A 27,288-nucleotide genomic window follows, 5' to 3' on the forward strand; every position below is an offset into this window, starting at 1 on the left:
TTACATTACATTGTAAAGACAACAGCGTTGTTTACTCTTGTTGTCTTCCTGTAGAACTGTGGCCATCAAGACTAGAAAATCGCTATATAAATAGAAACCATTTAACACAAGGAGTCGTGCTTTCTTCTCTTTGATGATGTAGATTCAGGTGTCGGTGCTCTGTCTTCAGCAACACAATAAATATGATCCCCCACCCTCGAAAACACTAAAAACATGCATATTTTTGCCATATTGCCAGTGCAACATTCCTATGTTTGTCCGCATCAGGCTGTAAAAAATATGGCGTGCTGCGACTGTGGAGGACTTTTCAGTAGTGGACTGTGATTATATTATAATAAATGGCTATGAAAATCATGCAATAATTATTATACAGCAATAATACAACATAGGTGTCTACAGAAGCATATTGCTGCCACACATACAAAAAAAGTGGGGTGCTCAGTATTACTCTTGTTATAACGAGAAAACATCGCGTTATTTCAAGATAAGATTGTATAGTTTCTCATTGTAGCGTAATACTGAGCACCCCACTTTTTTTGTATGTGTGGCAGCAATACGCTTCCGTAGATGCCCTTTGTATGGATAGTAAAGTCGATTTTTGCTAATACAGCCCCAGAAATACTACAAATTTTAACATTATAGGCAAAACTTAAGTTTTTTTTTTATCTCCACTTTCAAAAAGTGTTTGCTCCTTAAAACTGCTGGCTTTCTGTGTAACATTGCAAGGTCTCAGCCTTGCTGTGTAAGTAACTTGAGATAATGTACAGGACTGGACTGTATAGAATAGTAATGAGTACTCCAATAATGCCTTAGCATAAAACAGGCAAAATTTGTCCTCTAAAACTTTTATATATGTGATTTTAAAACACATCTGTGAAGACAGGTGAAAATTAGCAAAATGAATCAGAAGAGACAGACGACAGGGTGAAGTTATTAGAAAATCACATTTATTGTATAGACAGGAAGGACAATAACATCCAGATGTTCTGCTTTACGTGCTTCCAAGGTATTAAACACATAATACAAATACCCCGTTGAACTCAATTTGGTCCCCAGCTGCTGCACCTTTACAGTCAGTATATGCTAATGGTTAAGAACTTTTTTCTTTTACATTAGGATTGATAAAGTAAATAACTTAAAGCTGGTATCACAGCCAAGATAAGTGACACAGCAAGTCAACATAGTTCTCAAGAGGGAAAGTTAAAGACATGGTTTGGTTTAACATTTCAGTCAATCCATTTCAGCACATGAAAGGATTGAGATGACCGTATGCAGCACATCACTTACGGATAAACGGCTCAAATGCATCCAGTCGTATCCAAAGCACTAAAGATAGATGTTGATTAATTTTTTTTATTATTATTATTGTTATAAGTAATTTTGTATGTAAACTGACACACATTTCAACTCTCCCTCCATGCTGGTACCAGATCTCGATTTGTAGTACATGACAAAAAAAAAAATCTTGATAACACAATCTTTCCAGTGCTTCAGAAAGTGTTGACAGTAAGTGCCATCGCCCAGAGTCCCACTAAACAGCATTAAGCTTGTCCATTTTTCATTTTTCAATAAGAAACATACAGAGCCCTCAAACCTCAGACATTCAACCCTTGTCCTGTAAAGATCATTAGAATTGAAAAAAGAAAATTAATTATAGTGTTAGTGTTTTGTTCATTACAGCTCATCACTCAGCAAAGAGCAAAAGTTTGTTAGAAAAAAAGTTTGGATTCAACATCGAAAGGCAAGTGTGACCATCATATCACCTACGAGTAGTAGTATTAGTAGAGAGAGAGAAACTGTCACATTTCCCCTTATTGGTCGATGATGACGATTACGATGGCGATGGCGGGTGGTGGTCGGACAAGTCGTTAACTCCTGGTTCCTTCTGTCTGTTACGGCCGATCTATCTATCCCTGCTTCTGTTTCTTGAGGTAACGAGTGCGCTGGGACAACCCCATCCTCATCACATAGATGTTAAGGAGCTTGGCAGGAAGCAGAACTGTAGTCACCCAACCCTTCAGAGGGAAAATGACATGGTCAGCCAGTGGAATTAAAAAATAACAGATGTCCCAAAGCAATTTTGTGCAGAAGAATATTTAAAGCAATTGCTTGTTCTTTGATACCTATGCACCTCTCAAATTATTATTAAGTTACATTGTCTTACTAACTGCCACAGTGACTGCACATGGAAGTGTTCTGTATGCGACATTTCCACTTCAGCAATTTTAAATCCTTTTTTGTAACAACTTTGTCATTTTGTCAAAGATGGTAATCTTATCTCCCTGAAAATGTGCACAAAATGTGCATCAGTTTTACAACATTGCGCATTAGCATTTGCTTTAATGAAGACAAAAGCATGACAGTTGAAACTGCTGATTTTGTTCAGAAAAAACCCCCACAGTCTTAAATCCTCTTTCTAAGTAAGAGGCAGTTTTATGAAGCATCACAAATGGTTCTTCCATTGACTTATTATTACCATAGTAATTTCATTAGCAATAGATTTCTTCTTAATTAGAGTATTACCATTTATAATGCTGCTTTACTTTCAGGGTGCAATTTGATATCTTTTGATCATGAACATGGCTACGTGTGGCTAAGTATTTAAAAAGGAACATTTACTGTTGATTAGGACATTAGGATATGGTATTATCCATTCTGAGTGATCCAATCATGGCCAAAGCCTCCTGGGTACAGGTCTGAACTCTTCCAATCTGTACTGAATGTGTCTACAGATCCAGTCACAGAAACCATGTTCATGGTGGTTTGAGATTGCATGTGGCCACGTTCCTGAGCTGCTTAAACACAATCCATCTTTGGAGACACATCGTCAGCTGACATTGTCTGAGCTACCATTTCAGTTTCAGTAGTTTCAATGTCATTGCTTATACACTGCTTTAGTTGTAGAAACCGAAAAAATTACTCCACATTTGTCACATATTTCATGTACAGTATCACAAATAGAGCTATCTATCTTGACTCACTTCACATTGTACATAAGAAATGTATATGTGCCATTGCATGGTTTAAGGTAATTGTGCCGACCATGTCCTCTGTAACTACAGACCTCTGACACTTACTGAATGGAACATTTTCTTAATGCTTGTATAATGTAGGATTTAATTACATTTAACGTCCATTGTTAAAAAACAGCATTTAATATTACATATTATTATTATTATAAAAATCAATGTGGGTTTCTGTTTTAGATTGTGTTCGTATGTGTGTGAATGAACTGAAACTGTTTTCACACACAGACAGACATCAGACACATCTATACAATTGGATTCACTAAAACATAATTTTGTTCTTGCAAACAACGCGTATTTGGATAAAGGGCGGAGGAAGCCGTGTGGTCATAGGACACATCCACGACACATTTTTAGTCAAACAGCTCTACTTAAGGCTGTACACATTCAATCAAATTTAGATCCGACCACTGAGGACGGATGTTAATAGCAGGTCTGTACAAAGTCTACATAATGTAGGTTAACAGTGTAGTACATATCCTGGTAAAAATGGCAACAGACATTTAAACTTCATTGTTTTGCTACCTGGTTGGTTAGTGGGATAGCAGACCAACTATAGGATCACATTTAAAACGACTTGTTTGGCTTTTGGCTTGAAATGTTTACCTGAGCTGAAATGCTTGTGTTAAAACTTGATTTACTGCAGCTTCTTAAATCATGTGCCTATGGGTTTTATTTCTTGGTTTTAGCTTGTTGGCAATGGATTAAATACATTTTAAAAATGGCTCATTACTTTCACACATATCTCCAGCAACAGTAAGAACTATAGTTGTCAAGATGCCTCAGAAAAATTAAAGCCTGGACACTTAAATATCGAACTGTATCGGCTAGGGGTTTTGCTTTATTCTGTTGAATGGTGTGGATTATTAGTGGAAACTGGACAGAGCTTTGCTGCACAGTGTAAAGGATTATTAGATAACTGTGACAGACACTACTTGTCTGCAGCTGCTGGTTTAGTCAAATACAGGAGCTGTTGACAGTTAAGATCTGTGGTGGTTTTACGTTATCTGCACTGGACTGCACAGCATCAGCAAAAGCCTTTGTATTCTGAATATTATTTACTGAGCGTCTGAATGCAGATATAGATGGTGTTGTTATTGATATGTGCATCAACAATTATTATATTGATATTCAGATCACGTCATAAAAGAGGATCCAACACAACACAAAGAAACTGGAGGGAGTACAGCAAGTGATGGATGTCTCTGTAAACTCTGCTAAAAACACAGACACCGGGTGGCATAGCAGAACCAAGATTTGTGTTTCAGTCTCATTACAGATGCTTGTTTCTTAACAGGATAATTACAGTGACAGGACGCAGCCAATGCTGCAAGTTAAAAAAACACTTTCTGAATGGCGATGAGCTAACAAACAGCACATTTGTATGAGCCGAAACTGCAGCGCGATAAGGGTTTTCAGTGCTGTTGGAGTGACAGACATTCACTACCTGATATATGAGGTTTCCTAATGAGTGTTGCACTGCAACAGATCTAATCCTGCTATAGAGAGCCAGTTGTGCTTGAATGTTGTCACTAAATGACTAAGCTGTACTCCTTGTAGTATAATCCAAATTGTCAGCTACTAGAGATACATTTGACTATTGTTTGCAATGGTCAGGAACAATAATAAGCCTGAATAGCGATGTCAAACTCCAGTCCAAAGTGAATGACACCAGAAGAAGACTAAATGGTGCAGATACAGTGAGGATGTGTAGGAACTATGTCCTCTGACTTTATGCAGTTTTGTTCTACAAATACATTATTTCACTTGTGGTGTGTAAAATAGACTGAGGTGGGTGAACATTTGAATATAAATCTGTAAAGAAATTTGATTCCCACTATCACATACTGTATCCAGACTTACCATTATGGCATGAGGTAGGTAGCCATTGGTCTGGGTCTGTAGCCCCACAGTGTTGAGTTCGGCTGCAACATAGCGCTCTGGACTGGGCTTGTCCAGTGTAGCCCGTCGGATTTTACTCAGCTTTGTTGCAACAAAAAATGGCAGAACACTCTGTCGAGAAAAGATCGAAAAACACCGGTTTACGGAAACGTGTCCAGTTTCAAGCTTGGTGAAGAATTCAATTACACAAATGAACTATGTTGTAATTTTACTTTACATTTTGAACCACCAACATGTATTATTATCATCATCTGGTGTGGATTCAGAAGAAAGAATATAATTATTCACTTGTTATTATTATTTACCTGGATGATGATGCCCTTGTTCTTGTATTCAGCTTGTAGTCCCCGTGAAAAGAAGTCCACAAATGCCTACATAAGACACAGGAAGGTCATTAAGGCCAAAACTATGACCATGCACAACAAAACTTCAGAAAACCCTGGGATTCCATTTCTCAAAAGGATAAGAAAACAAGCTGTAAAAAAGTAACAATGAGTAAATACATGTACTAAGAATTCATGTGCAATGTAATTTACCAGTAATGGTAGTTATAAAGAACTGAGGTGACCATGAAATGAAGCATTAAACTAGAGGTTCACCCTGGATGTATTTTAGATGTGCTTCCTTTGCAGAAACTAGAATTTAGGACATAAACATGACCCAGTATTAAGAAACAAGCAAATGAGTCAGCTGAAACTGCGAACAGCGGGCTGTTAGAAGATAACAAATGCACAAGACAGTTATAAAACATTATGACACCACATGCTCCCATAAACATTTTTAATCGGTGCACTACCTCAGGACATGAGTTAGTCAACGACTTTAAATACAATTAAAACAGCAAATTTGAAAAAAAGACAATCCCTCACTTGATTCATACATCTCAATAAATGTTGAGCTAACATCTGTCGTCAACAGACGTTAAGTTTTGCCTCAGTGTGTGTCGTGGCTTAAACAAAGAATTCATAACTTGAGAACAAAAAGGGATTTCTCCCCATGGACTAAAGTATACTGGAAGATATTGACACTGAGGTTAACCCTTAAAAAGTAAAAGTCATACTGTAAACCATGTATTAAAATGACCTTGGAGGCAGAGTAGACCGTAAGAAGAGGAACAGGGTACATCCCGCTGGCAGATGAGATGTTAAGGATGGCCCCCTTCCTCCTACAAACACAGACAAACAAACAAATACTGTTTTAAACCAAAAGGAAACACTAAGCAAGGAACAAAAGACAGAGGAGACAAGCAACAAACACTTTTCAGCCTGGACTCAATCCAAGGAGAAGAGATCACAGTACTGTGTGCTTGCAAGCCGAGCAGAAACTGCTCTTATTGTTCATCAAAGACAAATCTGTAGATACAGAGGATCAAACACACAGTAACGTCAATACTTCAGTCACAATTTGATGAGATTTTTGCTCTAGTTTGTAGAGCAGTCATATAACAGGAGGATGATGGGAAATAAATCAATTAATATATACAGTTGAGGATGAAATTATTAGCCCCCCCCCCCATGAAAATGTCATTGTTTTAAATGGTAAGTGTTGGTAAATAGAGCAACATATTTTTAACACAGCTTTTTAAACATCTTAGTTTTATTTTGGATACTTTCATTATTTAACTTTGCACACAGAAATGAAATTATTCCACAAAAACCAAAAAACTGGTTGATTCTCTGTGCTAAGTTACATCACAAAGAATTCCCAAAACATTTGATTAAAAATGACAGGGAATCACTAAGATTCTACACAACATTAAATTATATATTATCTATTTTACATACGGGCAGAAACGACATTCAGGCCTCGACATATGTATAACAATAAAATGATAAGTTTGATAGACTTAAAACATCTAGGCAATTGCTTGTGATTACAGTGGGTAATTGTCATATATCAGTCTTATTTGTTTACTTACAACAATACAGCTGTATATACAATTTACTCCTTCAGTTGAATTGATATAATTTTGTGAAGATGTTACAACTGACAAATACCAAGTGCAATTAACTTAATTCATAAATATCTTATGGTTAACATTGATGCAAACGTGAAAATGTAAAGCCTTTTTATTTGTTTATTTAATGGCCTCTTGTGGCCCACTTGCAGTACCTTTACAAGCCACACTGGGAATCACTGATATAGTCCTCCGTGCTGTGTTACAGCAAATTCAGAGGGATCTGTGATGACCCACTTACTGCTGACGTCAGACAAGCTTACCTCTCCACCATTCCAGGTAGAACAAGACGCGTCATCTAAAAACACAAAGGGAAGCACAGAATGTGAGCAACAGAGTGAACATTTGACGGACAAGAAAGCGTATTATTGTGTGTGGGCTGAGTTGAGGAGATACACAATGGTTAACTTGTGTGTGTGAGTGTGCAAGTCGTCTTTGAAGAGGTGGTGTACAAGGAAGACAAATAGAGGGAAGGGATGATAATGGCAGCAGAGGGAGCAGTTTAGAGAAATATTGAATGACATAAATTAAGCATTAAGCGAGTGGGTGGACTTTAGCTGTTGCACTGGGGAACTGCTAAACACAGAGAGGAGGGACAGAAGTGACTTACTACAATTTTTGTCACCGTGTTATGCGTGTTGATGCGTGTGTTCCAGGTATTACTTGTGATGTGGGGACCTAAGTCGGTTTACAGAGTCCGATTATGGGGACTTTACTCAATGGCAAACAAGTCATTGGAATGAGACCTTTGCAAGTTCCTTATGATACAGCGTCTATGTTAGTACTTTCATCTAAACTGTTGCCATTTCTCCATCTCTCTGAATATTCCAAAATGACTGAACCAATTTCCATGATATTTAGTCAAGTTTACAATTTGGAGCAAATCTAGATTTATTTTGTGCTTCTTTTATCATGCAACTTTAGCCTTTTATAGGCATGTGATGACGACACTTCCAGTTTACTATAACCTCTGCTGCTCAAGGTTTCAAAGCTGACTACACATTTTCTAAACCCTTACACATGGTACTGAATTTGTGCAGTTTTTACAACAAAATTGCTTAGGAAAAAAATGTCATTTTTCAACCTATTATTCTCTCCAATCTTATTATTCAATTTCGAAAAGCATCATGACATCAATGTTTTTTATGATGACACTCACCTGGCACACTGATGTTATGTTGATGTTGATCATTGTGTCAATGAACTAAAATAAAGACAGAAGAAACAAAATAATTGTTCAGACTTTTACATTCATTCAAGTTGCAACTAAAGGCATTGAGATATCGTATTATTTGTTCAAAATGACTTGGTAGAAATTTATTTTGGAATGAATGAAAAGCAAATTTAATCTCTTACATATTGTATTTTATTATTACAAGCAAAGAAACATGTAATTAACAAGTAAGTATGCATTTAATAAACAATCCATCAGCTAGAAGCCTCTCTGAATCATACAGGTCCACCTAACATGTCAACTCTTAAAATATATTTCATTATTGCATACTGTCAATTTTCCGCTATAATCCCATCTGAATTCCACTCCTCATTAATTTTAATATTGAAATTTTTAAATCAAAATTTTAATACATATTAACTTAATATGTGGTTGTTAAATGTTCTGTCCACTGGGCCATGCATGGGACACTGGCGGCCTGCAGGTGCCTCTCGACTGCGTTTAATATAATTAGCCGAGTTGTCCGTGGTGATGGAGAGCACTGACTCACATTCTACTCTCCCGAGTGTGTCACCGATGCATCTGGCACAATTTTCGCAGGTGTGGTTCATCTGAGCTTCAGCCATTTTGAGAATTAATGATGTCTATGAAATGTTCGGTAACTGTCACATATGCTTCCATGGCCACTCTGTTGGTGATGGTCATGCGGCCAGGAACCGTGTACCATGGCTCAAGCTCTTGGATGAAGTCTTTGAAACCAGACCCCTGCGAGATGTTAATCGGTCTAATGTCTTTGCAAATAGAGCGTACCAGTTTGTCCATAATAACGTTCTGACGGGCAGCTGTAAACCCTGCGATGTGGAGGGAGGCAAGAAATACATAAAAATATGTGCTCGGACTAAATCTCGGCCAGGATGCAGTGTTGGCAGGGTCATATGTGACCAAAGCATTTTGTTTTCCACATGTGGATAGGCAAAGGAAAGAGGGCCAGCCTTGAGTTGCCACACATGTATTTAAGAAAAAAAAAAAAATTAAAAAAAAGATTTGACTGTTATTGATTTTTTTTAATATGCTAATTATATTTGACTCCCGAAATTTGTTCCAACAGCCCTACTGTCAATAATGTTTACTGATGCAGTGGCCAAAAATTCATTCAGGGTCTAAATCTCATTCCCCATCAGGAAATAATTTAAATGTGGTGGTAAGCCACCCTTAATGTTGATTCATTATTGATAATATGTGACCGTAACAAGACAGCGTACAGTGTACAACAGCAATTCAAGCTATTTCTAAATTCTCCCCACAGGTTTTGTTACTGTAGATTCCAGTATCTTGTGTGATGTAGATAGGAGTGATGCTTGTTTTAAAGGAGGTGCGCCAACTCTGCCATAAATCACTCTCTGATATGCTTAATGAGATAAGCCTTATTGGCATGTGTGCATACATAAATGCAATTTAAATCTGTAGTAGGCTGGATTGCTGTTATAGTTGTACAGCTGAATAGTTGATTGTTAATTCACATCCACATCAAACGGTTTTAGAATCACCTCTCTGCATCTGCTCCTCTTATCATAAGAGCATAGCATAGACAACAGCATTCCTTACATTACTGAAACTCTCAGTCAATATTTACATTTATTTCATTGACTGTATAGAGTATTTCCTTTTTTTTATAATTTGCAACATAGGACAATTTGTCAGTCTACACCAACATAAAGGGTCTGTAAACCACAGAAAATGGAAAATATGATAAACTGTTAACTTACTCTGTCGAGACTGGGGAGCTCGAGGAAGAATTCAGGGTAAGAGTAGGATATTCCAACATTGTTCACTGTTCAAGACAAATAATAGCATTATGACATATAAAACACAAAATGTGACAGCGTGTCATTCCTCTTTTCAGTCCAAGGAGGGCAGCAAAGGCCTTAAGAATGCTCACTTTATGACTGAATGAAAAACATACATTTATCATAGACTAGTATGTATTATTCCTGTGGTGTCTATTTGACCCTGGTTCAAACTTAATTCTCAGTTTCATCTTCATACATCTTTTTTGAAAGATGACATGACCTACTGCAGTCTTACCTAACACGCCAATCTCCAGCCCTGCAAGTCCATCTTCAATCCTGGAGTAGATATCCACAGTACTAAAGTCTGCTGCAATGGTTTTGGTCTCCACACCACATTTGCTTTCTGTGAAAACATGTAAAAGTATTTTAATAAATACATATATGAGAGAAATATACTACAAAGCAGAAGTCACTTGACACCATTATATCACTGACTTACATATAGCTAACAAATAGACCCTTGGAAAGGGAAGAGCAGAGCAGAGGAAATTATTATAAACCCCAGATAATCCTTCATCATCAATCATAAACTCCATCAATTAAGAGAAATAATTCATTTAACTGGACAGATTCACTTTCAAATCCAGCAGGAGGTTTTACTGCCTAAAGCATAAAGGTCTTTCTGAATCTTTATACAGTAAAAGATCACATGTGCAAAACGTGCAATTCAATGCAATCATTTAAGTGTTAGTCATTTGGCCTTGCTGGACTGTTACACAGTGCAATATGGATGCAACATTTCGGGATCAGGATAAATGAGGCTGTGTAGCTGCATGGATCATTAAGACTGAACTCCAGTCAAGCTGCTGTTATACTTAACACATAAACTCCATTAGTCTGTGCCTCTGGACGGCAGGTGCCGTTGATTTCCCTTGACTGCAAGATGTGGGTTTACTTCCACTGATGGATTAAACGGAGTAATACTTGGCTACATACTGTATTTCACAGTGATTTATGTGAAACGTGCATAAAAAATATCTCCAATTTCCATTAATTTTCCACGTCTGCCATCATTTTTGTTTGCGTTTAAACTGCATGTTTAAAGTAAATGTATAAAGTAGGATAACCTACCGATTGCCTTGGACACTTCATCCAGCTTCTCCTGAGAGCGGCTTATCAGCACAATAGCAAAGCCTCTGCGAGCAAGCTGCAAACACAACAAACCATGTCAATAAAAGAAGACACATGTAATTCAACACATATTGCAGGGAGGCAAAACAATAACACAAGTCATTAATTTGGCCCGTGGTGGTGATCAAACTGTGACTGGCCTAAAATCCTCTATACACATGGGTAATTAATTAAGCAGGCATGCTTGCTGTTTTAGTTGAGTCAGTTTAAGTGTTTGAAAAGAAAGGGACAGAGACGAAGGAATTATTTCACAGTGGCCCACTGTGGGAAAAAAAAAGAGAGAAAATATCCAGGGAATCTTACCTCCTCTGCATAGGCTTTTCCAATCCCATCTGTGGCTCCTGTCACAACTAAACAGGGACAGAAAGAAACTGGATTAGCATGATAAAAGTTTGTGCTCCTCAGAATCAAATCTGAAAACAGTGAATTTAATGGGGCAAAAACACATTGCTCCATATTACTAGGAAATTCAAGCACAATGCAGAGATTTCTATTAAAAGTATAAGTCGGGCTCATTCGGCTGTTTCATTAAAACTGAGATAAGGAAGTGATGTTGCCCTTTACGTTTGTATTTCTACATTCTATTACAACCTACTCTCAGGATGGATCATACTACAGGGTGAGAAATAATATAGGTGCAGTATATACTGAATGAAACCGGACCACAGACAGTGTATAATGTGACACTGATTTGTACGAAGTGCACATCAAACCCTTGACTTTGGACACACACACTATTTAGAGAATCAAAAAATAAATATGCCCTTACATGATGAATACCGAAAGTCACTAAAAAATAATAGTTCTGTAGTGCACGGTCACAAAAACATTTATACCAACATGTGATTGCTGGACATCTCAGTCATAAGCCTCCACAATCCTGTATGGGTTTCCACATAATATTCAGGGACTAAATTGCAACAATTTAACTCTCGCAGGCTTTCCCAGATTGTAAGGGGCCCTGGACACTAAATCAGACAAGGTAAGTGGACATTTACACTATGAGATGAGGGGGAGTCACATGAATTTCTCTATTTAGACTCTACACGTTCAACCTGTGTTGTGTATTATCTCAGAGCAAGGCCATACCTCCACAATCAGAGCTCACTGCTGTCTTATACCTGTATCTGCTCTGTTTGATTGAGCGGTTTTGAAAAAAATATTTCCACAGAAGAAAATAATGTCTTTAGTATTTTCCACTTAAGGCCCATAAATATTTTTTTTTAATAATAAAAAAAAAAGCAACAGTGGCAGCAGACCACCATTAAAGAGTAGATGAACAGTGCCACCTACAGCAACATCGTCACAACAGAAATCCAATGATAAAGACTCAAGTGGATCATTTGATTTTTGAGTGACATCAATAAGCATCAAGTACAAAAAGTTTTTTCACAAAATAAATACACTGACTTTCAAGGGTTAAGTATAATTGGCTGAATGCCAGTTTAAACAGCTGTGCTGTAGGATGAGGTACACGAGCAGCTGAGGTGTAGAAGGAGGACATAGTGAGGAGGGAGAAAGGGAGAAAGTGAGAGGGAACGCGAGGTCTTCTCTGTCATCAGGGGCAGTCGAGGGAGTGGATGCCCTGAAACTACATGGCACAAAAAGCAACAGCAGCATGGACTATTTTTAGGAATTCCCATCTTCCAGAAGCAACTATTCATCACTGGCTCAAGATAACATAAAGTGGATTGGGAATGGTGCATTAGAGTCAGGGGACGTTTCTCAATACAAGTATGTACTTGCTTACTTGGGAAGCATATACTTGAGAAGTACGCTGGGAGTATATACTTGCCAAGTACGGGAGTACGCAAGTATGTGGCTGTTTCTCAATACTCAAGTAAGCAAGTATGTATGTATTGTTCTGCTGTTTGAATGGTGGCTGGTGCCAAGTACTGCAGCCTCATTACCACCACCTACAGTGTTGATAAATGAACATATGAAATACTTATTATTTTCACATTTTAAATATTTTACTTCATTTATTAATTCATTTCTATTAAAATATACAATAAAATGAGGAAAATAGATATTACAGCATTGTATTGTATGTACTGTATTGTAAACATGCAACGTGCAACTTTCCTCTCCTTTGTGCAATATATAAAATAACATCCATCCACTCTGCTGTACAATGTACTGTGTGCATCATATACTGTATATTTCCCTTACTGGCTGCCACTTTAAATACTTGAAATACTTTTCTACATATCCTTCTAATCTTTATAGAAGGTATCGGTGCAGTGTTTTGTTGTTTCTTCTTTTATTCTTTTATCTCTTCACTTGCACTACTAGAGCTGTCCTTTAATCTCATTGTACACTGTATAATGACATATATATATATATATATATATATATACACACTACTCTATACACTACTCTTTACTTACTATAAATATATAACTTGTACAAATATATACTACTCTACATATTTAATATTTACATATTACATTTAAACACAGCTATAATATAAATGTTTATTATATTTTAATGAAATAATTTTTTTAATAATTTTTTAACAACTTTTTAACCATTTTAATACTTATATTTGGGACTTTTTGGGACCCTACCAGTCGCCAAAGTGTGGAAAAAGAATACTCAGTCATGTTTTCGTGCTCCCCCTTAGTGTAAGTATAGGCGATAAAACACTTGATGTTGAATTCCCTGCGCTTATGACGGCAGCATGCACATTTCACCGCGAATGTTACCACCCACCAGTAAGTTTACTTCGAGAGCTCCACCTTAGCTCCACCTTGTCCAGGCGAGGGAGGAAGAGGGGTATTATGTCAACGCGGAGGGACAAGTGTGCTGTTCGTGGCTGCACAGTGGAGCACAGTGTTTTACACAAACTTCCAGCCTCAGAGGATTTTATATATGGAGCTAATGTGCCGGATAAAGTCAGCAAACGTGTGTTCGTGTGTATACACCACTTCACATCAGACTGCGGCCAGCGGTCACCGTATTTAGTCAGCGACTTTATTTCACCAACGTACAAACACACACATTTTTAAGAAAAGGTCAAATAGAGCTCATTCTGACCATTCCGACAGGTCCTAATTAAAAATATTTGTTCAGTACGTCCTCCATGACCGGAGCACAGACTCAGTCTGACACAGTCACATACAGCGGCAGTTTATGCAGCTCGCAGCTGGCGATCAGCCGTGGCGAGGTCTCCGGAGCACAGACTCACAGACTGTGAAAATCAGTTAAAAACACTTAGGGACAGCACAGCTGATCGCCAGCGGCAAGCTGCCTAAACTGCCGCTGTATGTGACTGATCGCCAGCTCCGGAGCATACAGTCACCGGTCTGATACAGTGGTGCTGTCCCTACGTGTTTTTAACTGATTTACAGTTCGGCACTGTTCGGCTCGATCATTATGTAGGACGTCTCTTCCTGTGACGGCACTCTCGCTGTTTTCCCCGCACGCTGCCATGTTGATATTGTCAGAGAATTACTGGAGGGAGGGGGTGGGGGGGGATGGAACAGGAGCTGAGCGAGCACTGTAAAGAGGACAAATCAGAAACCCCCTGGAAGAAGTGGGTGTGTGTTTGCCTGTGTCTCATTTGCATGTAAAGGGACCATGCACGAAAACCGAGCGTTCTGAAAGGGGCGGGTTTAGCAGGGTTATTGAACTGCTATGGTGCTTCATCCTTATGGTATTTTGACCAAAGCATGTCACTGACATTTTCATTAGGACACCAGGGAACTATTTTAATTGGGGAAATAGGGTATAATATGTCCCCTTTAAAAATACGTTTTGTGGACATTTTCTACATAATCCATATTTGATATTGAAAATACTGCAATGTGTAACACAAACATGGATTATTTTAAGCAAATATTTTTACTGACACTACTCCTCTTACTCATCTGTCTCTACCCTTTGTTGTACCCAAGTCCCTTTTATGTGATCTTCCTGTGTACAGATGATGCCAAGGTGCCAAGCATCCTCTCGAGCTGCAGCAAAACCAAGCCGAAGGGAGCAGGACAGAGAAGGGGGTGAGAAAATGACAAACACGAACATAGGGGAACCTGGGGGCAACTAAAAATAGCACAGGGAAGAGGAGGGGAGGGAGAGTCTGTAGGCCCAATGATGAAGGAAAAAGTGGCTGGGTTATTTTTAGTTGTTTTAAGAATGAGCTGCTTTGCTGTCAGCTGAGTGCATGATGCCTTCACTCAAACAAATCAAGGTCTATTTTTGGATGTGCGGTCATCTTCAAATGTAGGTTAGCGTGGCTATGTGATCTGGTGGTAGTGTTAATCCATGCTGCCATTTGATGAATGTGATAATCAATATCATTTAATTGTTGAGCAGGGTGGAAGTCTACATCTGCTTTTTACATCCTCAATGCCTAGGCAGAGACCTGGTAATGTTTTGCTAGATCTGTCCTGTTGTATAATAAATTGTCTAAAACACAGTCTGTGTACTGTTGCATCAATCTGAGATCACCATTGCTATCAGCATACAGCTGCTTATCTGGACAAAAGAAAGTATAATGATGATCCTTACCATAAAGTGATAGTAATAATTGCTAAAAACTGTACAGCGCACGGGGAAAAAGAAGAGAGGATACAGCACACAGCAAACTGTCTAGACAAATATAAACATTCATCCTGTCCATAGTTCAGAGTTGCTTTCTCCCCTCTAGTGCAGTGGATCCTAAACTGGGGGTAGAACCTGCTGGTTAAATATAAAAGCCATATTTTAATCAAAATTGTTACAAAAAATAAAAAGCAATTCAAATTAAAACAATGTCAACAAAACACGTCAACAGCTTTCCAATATTATTTGCTCCTTCATGACTCCTACATAGCAGAGTTGTGACAGCATCAGCTGTAGCATACAGTACTACAGTTAATATTCGATAGATAGATTTATACATTTACAATTTAAGTATGATGCTACTGCAAAGGACTCTTTCACCCTCTCATACACACATGCACAAGATGTGGGCAGCATCAGTGAACCACAGTCGTAAGGGTCCTACGTTTCATCTGATACTCATTCATGAACAGTTCCAGTCCCGTTATATAATCTGGCTGTGCTCACATCCACTTCAGTGAATCAACATTCGTGAATGAAAGTATCAGCCCAGACCAACTCTTTTGGTTAACTCCCTATTCTAAAGAATGTTGCCATACACAGGACAATTCAGGTTTGGGGAGGAAAAACACCACTAAATCCCCCCACCTGCATTTGTTGTTAAATGTGAGATTTTGATGGACTGCAGGATGCAACGTAATATAGCTGATAAACTATTTTTTTCTAAACTACTGTGGCTTCTGGGCTCTGTATATGTTATGATGTGAACCTTGAACACCACACTGGCCAACATTTAATCAATCCCAGTGGTCAAAGTTCACTAAGTGTGCAGGCAGATGGGCAACATTCAGTCTCATTTGTTCATTCTCTCAAGTTGTAATCAATCCTTCACACTTATTACAATTGATGTCCAATGAGAATGTGCTGTGAGTGATCTTAATTTCTTGCCAAAGGGTATTACATAGGGATGCACCAAAATGAAAATCGCCAGGGAGTTCATAATCTGCGCTTCATGCAGCCAAGTTTCACTTTTGCACAAAGTGACTTTCCAGCAATGAATAGATGCTGTTCCACCGTGTACTCACAACTTGTTGGAACCGTCATATTGGTGTTCCAAACTGATCTTGGACAGACTCTAATCGGGAATAGACAGGAGTGTGCTGGCCGCAGTTTTGCACGCCTCATCATAACATCCTGTTTTGGTTGATTTTTGTCAGTGTTAAAAGACTTTCGGCCGAAAACCGAAAATTCCTTTTGTTTTGGTGGCCGGATTTTCGGTGCATCCCTAGGATTACAGGCTAAAAACTGTAGCCTGCTACTGCTGCTGCTGTGTAACAAGCCATGGCATTAACTTACCGGTTATCACAATATGGCTGATGGCTGTATGTGCTGGAGACTTTGTGATTACCAGTTTGTACTTAAGTCAAAGCACACTTATTATGCAATATAGGTGTGACAGTGGTCAGAACTCAGAGCACAGAGTCCTGATTGTGTGTTCATAGAATAAGATTGTCCTTCTAAAATAAAATGTGTCTGTTAGCAATAAATGTATTATCTCTTAATATTGCAATGCTCTAAAACTTTGTCTTCGCCACATTAAGGAAATTATTAATTACATTTCTAAAAAAATATATTCAGATATAATTTAAATAGTTAAGTTGGGCCATTCTAGAGCACAAAGGGATGTCATAAGTAATAATGGCTAGTGATACTGTTTCCTAATCTTAGTCCCTCAGGCAGGATGCAAATCTTCCCTGCTGAATGGTCTATTATATATGGCTGCAAAAAGGATTGTACATTAAGTAAGTTTTTGAAATAAGAAATTATACTAATGTTAAAGGCTGTATCTGACAGCTATGCATAAAAACTTCCAAACAAACATGCAACCAGAATGCAAACTACTACCTACCCTATACCCTATATTTTGACCAGTTTAAACAAACTGGAGGAAACCTGAACCAGGACTTTTACAATAGTGCATAATATCATTGAAAAGTAATTTATTATATATTATAAATATATAATATAATTTTTATAGCATATTTTATATATTTTAATATAATAAAATATTATTATATTTTGTATGTAATTATTATGAACAGATTTTTTGTTTCAGGTGTGTTTGTCTTTGAGGAGCATAAAATAAGGGCAACATTTGACATTTTTAGGGGATGTAGATTTCATGGCCCATTAAAAAAAATTAGATTTTGGTGGAGATCTGAATATGGATGCAGATTTCAGTGAAGTATTGCAATATTTTCCATGGCAATATTATATCACTTTTGAGACACCAAGTATCGATTTTGTTAGCATATATTTTTTGACTGGATTAGCTATGAACGAAATCAATAGACGTTTCACTCCACTAGATGATGCCAAGTGCTCACTCACACTAGAGCTGTTAAATACAGCAATATAGCGATAATATTATGATTTAAATATTGTGAGAATAGCGTATCGTGTCTCTGGCGATTCCCAACTCTACCAGAAAGTATATGAAGACAGAAAAACGGCTCAAGCAGGCTTATGCAACTGCTTTATAATACAATACGATGACAATGCAATTATCATACTGTGCAGAACTGATGTTCAAGATTACTCAAATATAGTCCCACAACATGAACAAAGGTTAATAAATTAAATTAAGAAAAATTGCAATTTATAAAGGATTAAACGTTGCTGTGTGCAAGTTCTTTGACTGCCAATGTTAATCCGTGATTATCACCACCGGAGCTAGCTGGATAGTATGCTAACTTCATTAAAAGATCGTACAAAACAGCAACAAGCTAACAACGACGTTACCCTCACACTCCAGTTGGAATGAACCTCTAAAGGCTAACGTGGTTTGAGTGACGATAACAAACATGTAATCACTTCAGTAAAGACATTAACTGAGGGTTACATCCTGAACACAAATACACCTTTAACGTGTGCCAGTACAACGTCTCACCTGCCCATTTGCCCAATTTCGTAGGAGATACGAGTCGCCCGTTGCCCAGCACCCACACCCTGAACCCGGACACCAGCCGGCACACGGAACACAGAGTGAACCAGGCTGCGGTCAAAGCACCGAGGCAGAGCAGCGGCGTCTCCAAGGACCGAAACAAAACTTCTCTGTTGGACGTCATGTCTGTCACACCACCACGTCTATAAGCTCACTGACAAGTTGCTCAAGTGCTTCTCACTTGGTTTCAGGATATCCGCATTGCCAATGGACTGCCCCTCTGATTGGTTACTTCTTCTTCTTCTTCTTCTTCTTCCTTGTGCTGTATTTGTGACAAAATAGCGAGAAGTCGAATCACTACTGCCATCTACTGTTAAAGGAATGTCACAGTTTTGTCTGTCGTCAATTATACGTTAGTGAAAATAAATAAATAGTTGAAATAGCGTTTTCGCAGTTGGTTAGAATTATCAGTTGTATTCTTGTCTTCTCTTTTGTTATTTTGTATTTTTATTTTTGTATTTATTTATTCACTTTTATTCTTTTAAAGTACAAGACTAAAAGAAATAGGATGTGAAGATACATCATACAAAGAAAGAAACTAAAAATCATAAAAAATAAATAAAAATACATGATAGAAAATAAAAATACACGATAGAAAATAAAAATACATGATAGAAAACAAATCTACATGAGATAAATATTCGACCATTATTTCTGCATCTGTATTAAGCACACGTCTTTGTATTATACATGTGGGGTTTTTTTCACTTTAAGATAAAATATTTGCTATTGGACCTGTGCAAAATAATATCTTCACAACCGTTGATGGTGTATTGATTGCCATATATTATCTAATCTAATCTAATCTAAATTTGTCTGATTGAATGATGATCCAAAACATTTTTGGTGTATTAGAAAAAGAGAAAACTTGTGTTCCCATTTTGAATAGGTAGAAATATAAATACAACAAGAATCAAAATAGAAATTGTAGTCATTACAGATTATACAGTATTTGATCCACCTCGGTTCTGTACATGAAATATTTTCTAAAAATCCAAAATGTGTCCAGCTGTACACTAGTGTGTTCTGTATTTCTTCTCAAACCTAATCTGAAAACCAGCATCTTATTCTGATATGTAATATTTGATTTTTCTGTTTTTAGATTTTTTGGAAATCCTGTAGATTGGATATAGAGAGCCAAATACTCTCACTGGGAAATGATCAGAATTAGTTGGACTTTATACGAATGATATTTGAGTCCAAAATACAGTAAAATGTTTTTTGATTCTATATTTATCACAAGTTTTAATTATTTCTTTTTTACCTCATAGTCACTGTTACATCCAACATGTTGTGCAGACACACACACACACACAAACACACACGGGTGCACAGTTCAGCCAAGTGGAGCAGACAGCGGTGGTCCATAATGTGAGAGTGAGCGTTACATAACAGCATTGCATCTAAAAATAGAAATGCCGCAATTGTAAACAGGGGTCTAAACTGTTGGCTCTAAGCTTCCAACAGAATCTGCATAAAATGCATATTAAAGTGCTTTATGGGCCATAAATGAACTGGCTGCTGATCAAGACCACGAACAGGTCTGTTGTTCACATGTGACTGAGTGTGAGTGCAAGAAGAGTCAGGGCTAAAACTGTTGCATTTAAATAAAGAACCACAATTCACAGGGTTAATACATTTATATTAAAAGTATGTGGATGTTTTTTGATCACACACTTTGTTGCACGGCAGCATAATTCAGCACCACGTCATGATAAACAGCTCCACTCATGTCACTGTTTATTTTTGTTTTTATTGAGAATGAGTATTGCTGTTAAATGAAATGAAAAGACATGAACAAAAGTGAAACAAGTCTATATTTTATTGGACAAAACACACACATGTGACATGCTATATTTATAATTATGCTCATGAATATTTCTTTTCTTTATGGATTTTACAGTACAACACATTAAAAAACATTGCACATCCTTGATGATTTTTCAGTATATTTCATAGGGGAAAAATTCAGCAGGTTGGAGTTCAGCTTTTTTCTTATATCCATGTCGTTCCTCAGTGCGTCACAAAGCAAATATAAGCATACAGTAAAACAATACAATAAAATGATAAACTAATTGTTGAGTAAAAGTTAAAATTGCAGACACAAAGAGAAAGAAGGAGCACATTTACACCTGCAGCAACACTAAATGTGGTCCTTTTAATGCTAAATTTACACATGCAAAATCAAGACAGACATGTGATAGAAGTTTTCACACAGTGTTTATTGGAAATCCAACTGCTGCTTTTACAACAGTGACCAATGTAAATCTACCAAAACGTAATTTTGTCATTTCAGTCCAAAGGAAATAAATAGAGAAGGAGAAAATCAGAATAAGACAATATGTACAACCATGTATTAACATTAATTAAACAGGAGAGGACTCAAGAGGAAAGAAATGAGGAAAAATAACACACACACACACACACACGCGCTCTCTTCCCTCGTCTCCATTCACTTAAGAAAACATAAATCCATGCAGGGGTAAATGGAGACACAAATATAAATTTGAGGCTTCCCACAGTAAATGTGAAGTACATTATATCCCCTTAACCTTGACAATAAAAAAGAAAAAAAGTTTATCTTTAATTTCCAGTGAAGAGTCTGACTGTTGGTGTACATCTAAACAATTCAAACACTGGGATCAATTGTTTGCTCTGACAGTAATTTCAAAAATGAGTTGTGGACATCACAGAAGCTTTTTACTATTTCTCTTTTATATCATGTGGTCATCCTCACAAAAGAAGAGAGTAGCGTAGACACACTGTCTTCTGACCACTGTTTGTATTCTGACGTGTGAGTCACTGAGTTGTTTCCTCTCATTGGAGCAGGTGAGCTGGTTAAAACCGACTGTGGGGAATGGAAACTGTAGATTGAAGGAAACCAGTGCTAATGAAGAGACTCTTGTTTTTTTTTTTTTCTTTAAACACACAATACTTGAAAAACATGTACTTACGTTTACGTAGTGCTTGTAATGTTTCATTATTTCTACTGTTTGTAATTTAAATGTGTGTTTAAAGAGACATAAAGATAAAATAAAACATTTAAAAAAAAAAGTACATTCAGATTTGTGGTGGTGGTACGGAGGATGACAAACTATTGTTAACCTCCCTTGTACAACTGGTTCCCACTCACTGTGCAGAGTCCTACTTCTGACCTCACTGTGGATTGGACATTACTGTGGTTTGTCAGCGGAGTGTGTGTGATGAGGTGACCCTGTATATATATAGAGGACAAAAGAAGAACAAGAAAAAACACATTAGAAAGAAATATTATCATATGTTTTCACAATAGTGATAATTGTTATTATTTCCCCAGCTCCTGCCCCAGAGAGAAAACTGGTTAGAAATTGGTATAAATTGATGAACAGCAAGATGGGAATGTGCATTGTAATGACTCATAACCTCCTAATCCTGATTACAGGGAGATGAAGGAAACATTTCTAGAATTTGTAACAGTGTGGAGGATTTGCTTTGTGTTAAATATTTCTACTATGCAGTTGATTCATTTTCCTGTCCCTCACACCTGTCTGTCTGGTGTCGACAGTCTACATCCCAAACATTGAGTCAGCAGATAAAAGCAAAATAACAATCAAAACAATAACATATTGCTAAAAGGAAAAATGTCTCCAAAAGACCACATCTGCACTTATTTACCAACACATCCAATAAAAAGGCATCACACATGCAAAGAATATATGATGACATAATTGTGATGCAAAATGACTCACAAAAACATTTTTGTGCACAATAATACAATACATTTCTGGTGTCCAACAAATATGGTGCAGAAGTTGACACTCAGTGTAAATGTGCTGGGTAAGTGTGTGTGGTTGGAGATGGTGACGTCCTTTTACATGACAACATTTTTACACTGCAACATTTTTACATGACAACATTTTTACATGACAACATTTTTACATGACAACATTTTTACATGGCAACATTTTTACATGACAACATTTTTACACGACAACATTTTTACACGACAACATTTTTACATGACAACATTTTTACACAACAACATTTTCACATGGCAACATAAAAAAATATATATTTCTAATTCTTTCCTTCATTTTTCTTTTTGACCCATGGCCTCATTTGCTGCATGATGTGCAACAGCTGGAAAGAGACGTGATGCATTTTTAGGTCCATTTAACAGTGTGTGCGTGTGTGTGTGTGTGTGTGTACACGGGTGTGTAAGTGTGTGTGTACACGACGTTATTACTATGAGGACACATTTTGAATGAAACACATTGTTGTGAGGACATTCTGGCAGGTCCTTGCAGCTTCAAATGGCTTTTTCAGTGATAAGACTTGGTTTTAGTGTTAGAATGAAGTTGAGGTCAAAAACACATGGTGAAAGATTTTTTTTCATTCATTTCATTTTCATTTGTTTGGTTTGTGTGGTAAATTGTCTCCTCATATGTGGCCAAATGTAATGTATGTAATTAATTATGTCTTTATGTTCTTCTTAGTTATTCTGATGTTATTATTTTGTGTGACATTGTACACGGAGCTACTGTGGCAGAAAACACACAGGGAAATATTTGGACTTTTGTATAACAATAAAAGTATGTATCTTATTGTCATATGTGTTAGCATTGGGGTGGTTAAGGTTAGGGTAAGTCTATAAATGTCCTCACAATTATAGAAAGACAAGTATGATAATCCCAGGTGTTGCCCTTTTGCCCTGACTGCCCCTTTTGAAAGGTTTTTTCCTTTGTAAACAGAACATTGTATAATTAATGTGACCCATATAAATTACCAATACAATGTAACTAGTAGTTTAATTTAAAAAAAAGTATTTTTGTATTATTGTGTAGGAACGTTTATTTTTGAGTATGTCCAATTAAACATCTGCATGAGTGTATGGTTATTGAAACTTGACTTAAGCCTGAATGTCTGTGCACACCACTATGTGTGTGTGTGCGTGTGTGTGTGTGTGTGGACTCTGAGTCCACACCTTGCGTATCTTGACTCTCCAACAACAACACGAACGACGTCCATATCCTCCACGAATGCTTTTTGGGGTAAGGGCTTCCCACAGTCATATACGCACAGCAAGCCCAGACCGCAAAAAGATTCGTGACGGACAAGTGCTGCTCCCAAACCCACATCCACTCCAGTCCACGACTCTTCACCCTCAGTGTGTTTTCAGATAGTAAAAAAAAGGACACATTGTGCATATGAGGATGTTTCTGCACAAATAGCTCATTTGAGTGAAAGAAAAAGAAGTGGAAACCCACGGGATGATGGGCATTGCTTTGCAGCAACACGCAGCCTAGTCGTTAAAAAAGAGCGGCGGTGAGGAGAGAGGCGGCATCACTTTGCCGTTATAGACTTGGGATGGCCGCGATCTCATTGGACGGGCCATCGCGTCATCTACCAATAGCAACGCTAAGGAGAAAAGCACCTAGAAGCAGGAGGCCAAAGCACCTGACACTGTCATTACTGCCTCCTATACATTCAGCTGCATGAACACTATGGAGAGCGACGTTAGAACTAACCGAATCTTGTCTCGTTAAAGAGATTCATGAATCGTTTTACATTGAAGCAAAACACTTGATTTGTGGCTCAAGATTCATTATTGTAAACTTCCCCTTATTTTTTCAAAGGGTTCATTTGGCTCCAGCCCTCCAGCTGCTGAAGCACGCGCCCCACCCTCGCTCCGTTTTCATTGGGCCATCCAGCCTTTCATTTGTGGACGCCTCTCATCCCAGCCGGTCACGATTCTCCCCATCTGTCTCGAATGCACCGGAGCCAGACGCCACTGACGCAGCACGCGCCTCACTCACTTTTAGCAGTCACGACTCGGGATTAATCGCGCACGAGATGAAATAGAAGTGGGGGGGGGAAGCGCAAACAAGCACCAGATTTTAAAGCTGGCTTCGTATCTGAGCCGCTCGAGTCACTCGTCCTTCACCTTCTGCAAGAAAACTCCAATTTCTGGGAAGAAGGCAGCAAAAGCACCATTATAATGTTAACGCGTCTTTGATGTGAAATCTGCTGCATCAAACTCTGTTAAATGTCTATAGCGGTGGTGGAAGGACGCTCAGTGTAAAGTGAGTGTAAAGAAATACTTCAGCACCACAACAAGAGGACAGCTCCCCATGCACTCACTGAGAAATCACCCTCATCCACAGACCCGAGGCTTTCATTGTCATAATGAGAGCAACAATGCAACAGCACAGAGAAAACACATCCACCCATGCCAGTCTTTACTGAGGGAGATCCCCGTGTAGCTGCAAACACACAGTGCTTTCTGCTTTCTATACCAAGGAATACAAAATAAATTTAAATAAATAAAAAAACTATCAGCACAAATGCCGCCTAAACATCAAAACAATCATCCTCTGCGTTTTGCAGGATAAACTCCGGAACAATTATGCAGCACAGCCTGGAGAAAATAGAAATGAGAACTCACCATTGTAGAAGCGGAGCCTCCGTTAAAGACACACACACACACACACACACACACACAGAGAATAAGATTAAATAAAACAGAAATGTCGGTTCTGTGTGAAACACACCGCAGTTTTTCGCTTCTTCACACTGTGCACACACTGTACTCTTGAATGGTGAGCCTTTTATAGGAGTGATGCCCCCTATCTATTTCTGGATCACGATCCAACCCCGTTTCTATTTTTAGCTCGCGCGTGATGAAAAAAGAAAAGCTGGCAGAGGTTCCTTGGAGGAATTTCGAGCGTGCAGCGTTTGAGAACTGGCGCGCGCTCCCGCCTCTCCAACCCTCCCTCCCGCCATACACGCACGAGCGGTGGGGGCGCTCGTGCGTGCACAAGTTCAAGTCTGTCAGTTTACGATACATGTGTTTACATTCACCTGGACAATTAACATGTGTCTCTTTATAACTCCTAATCATAACCACTTAAGAACCCTAACCTTAAACTATAGAACCACAATTTAAATTTTAACTCCAGTTCGTCAAAAAGGAGGCGCTGCCTAATTGGGACCACGTTTTGGATAGATAGATAGATAGATAGATAGATAGACAGATAGATAGATAGACAAAAATAAAATACACTCAATTAACGTGTATACACACACACACACACACCACCTTAACTGGCAACAACCCTAGTACCATTGATATCGAACGGAAACTATAGCAGACTTGAGTGGTTGATGGAGGCTGCGTCAGTCACACTCGGCACTGACGTCAGGTGGAGAATCTCCCACTTTGAAGATGGCGCCTGTGAGAGCCCGTGTTGCCTAAAATGTGGCATCGTCTGCAAATGTACAACATACAGCAAAGAAATGGGCTGGAGAGGGCGAGCACCCTCCTCCTCCTCATCATCACCCTCCTCCTCCTCTAAAGTGGAAAGGCCCGTGTAGTAAAACTATTTCACTGAGAGCAACACAAATAAAACCGCGAGTGAAGAAGCGACACAATAATCCGGACAGATCTGCATTCGTGTTCACAATCACGTGCAGAATCTGTCAATGTGGATTTGAAAAGAGGCCTTCAGGGTGATGATGATGAGGAGGAGGATGTTGATGATGCAGAGTTACGGAATAGACAGGTAGAGATGGAGCTGCTCTCAGTCGTGCAGACAGACAGACAGACAGACAGACAGACTCTCTCATCTGCACAGGGCAGAATGCAGAAACGCGTAGTAACGGAGCGGCTCTTGGCCGAGCGATGATGCTATTTATAACTCTCGTGCTGAACATGCCTGGCTCTGCGGGTTTCTGTGCTCACAGTGGCCTACTACTGTATACGAGAGGGAAAACATAAACACAGCAGCAAAGGCAGCTTCCAAGCGAAGGGAAAAAGCAGATGATTTCCCCGCGAATAACAATAAAATAATCCTCGTCGGATTACAGACAGGATGCTTCGTTTGTATGTGAATCCCTTTGAGAGTGAGAATGAATGAGGTCCTTCCTCATTCATTAAAGCTCCAACCTGTAGGATTCTCATGAATCAGGAGATTCAGCTGTATTGTTATATAACGTGTATATACAGCAACTGCAACACACAGCATTACTGCACTGTGCATTTCACTTCAGTGTTTCAATATATTATATAATTATCATTTCACATCCTTTAACTTTAAAAATTCAAAACATGGTATATAGTTTTTGTGTTTTTTATTGTGAAATTACCATATATGTGGTTATTATTTCCTGTGAATCAAAATGCACCAGCAATTTATTTTACATCATTTGTGTAAACAATGACATGTTTTGGTAATCAAATACACATACACACCTGTGTGTAATGGATAATACAGACACCTCGTACATTCATGGTGTGCACCGCAGTGATCTTGGATGTGCCTTTGAGTAAATATTTCATCACGCAGACAAAGGAAACTGCTGTTTTAGTAGTTTCTACTCTTCTTTTTTTTTTTATTTGTGGAAAAGTAGATTGTCTATATGATGAATTAGGTCTGACTGAATTAAATGTCCGGTGTGCAACAATTAGACTGTAGGTTGTAACAGAGGGCTCTCACCCCTCTTTCCCAAGCATGTCAGCGAACCAAGGTGGCCTCCAGGAAAGGAAAAAAATCCTCCACTTCAAAATTAAACAAATTGCATGCTCCGTTTGTCCCTTCAGGCTCCTGTAGAAACACCGTGGTACAAGATGGCAGCCTCTGTGAAGCAAGGCCCTCGTCTAAGGTACATGTACAATACTTTATCCAAGGCTAGAAAAAGCAAAACACTATAACTATGTTTAT

At 38.3% G+C, this 27,288-nt stretch overlaps 1 protein-coding gene and 1 long non-coding RNA gene across 2 annotated transcripts; both read right to left on the minus strand.

The window, feature by feature from the left end:
- Positions 1 to 925: 925 nt before the first annotated feature.
- Positions 926 to 18,790, minus strand: hsd17b12b (hydroxysteroid (17-beta) dehydrogenase 12b). Its single transcript, XM_044030926.1, has 11 exons — positions 18,536 to 18,790; positions 11,344 to 11,390; positions 10,981 to 11,056; positions 10,145 to 10,252; positions 9,826 to 9,890; positions 8,045 to 8,089; positions 7,149 to 7,183; positions 6,012 to 6,093; positions 5,234 to 5,299; positions 4,890 to 5,039; positions 926 to 2,015 (listed from the first exon to the last, which is right to left on the minus strand). The coding sequence occupies exons 1-11, from the start codon at positions 18,711 to 18,713 to the stop codon at positions 1,908 to 1,910; spliced, it is 960 nt and encodes a 319-aa protein (XP_043886861.1). The 5' UTR covers positions 18,714 to 18,790; the 3' UTR covers positions 926 to 1,907.
- Positions 18,791 to 20,792: 2,002 nt separating this feature from the next.
- LOC122772034 lies at positions 20,793 to 25,044 on the minus strand. Its single transcript, XR_006360730.1, has 2 exons — positions 25,014 to 25,044; positions 20,793 to 21,803 (listed from the first exon to the last, which is right to left on the minus strand). It is a non-coding gene; the product is annotated as an uncharacterized LOC122772034 (long non-coding RNA).
- Between the last annotated feature and the right edge of the window lie 2,244 nt (positions 25,045 to 27,288).

This window comes from Solea senegalensis, linkage group LG7 (genome assembly GCF_019176455.1).
Source record: "Solea senegalensis isolate Sse05_10M linkage group LG7, IFAPA_SoseM_1, whole genome shotgun sequence".
NCBI classification, from domain to species: domain Eukaryota; kingdom Metazoa; phylum Chordata; class Actinopteri; order Pleuronectiformes; family Soleidae; genus Solea; species Solea senegalensis.

Excerpts from the sequence above, each read along its gene's own strand:
- hsd17b12b (XM_044030926.1), bottom strand. The coding sequence starts at position 18,713 with ATGACGTCCAACAGAGAAGTTTTGTTTCGGTCCTTGGAGACGCCGCTG. Across the intron at positions 5,300-6,011 it reads CGGTCTACTCTGCCTCCAAG|GCATTTGTGGACTTCTTTTC; the intron begins GTCATTTTAATA and ends TGTCTTATGTAG. Across the intron at positions 5,040-5,233 it reads ACAAGGGCATCATCATCCAG|AGTGTTCTGCCATTTTTTGT; the intron begins GTAAATAATAAT and ends TTTTCTCGACAG.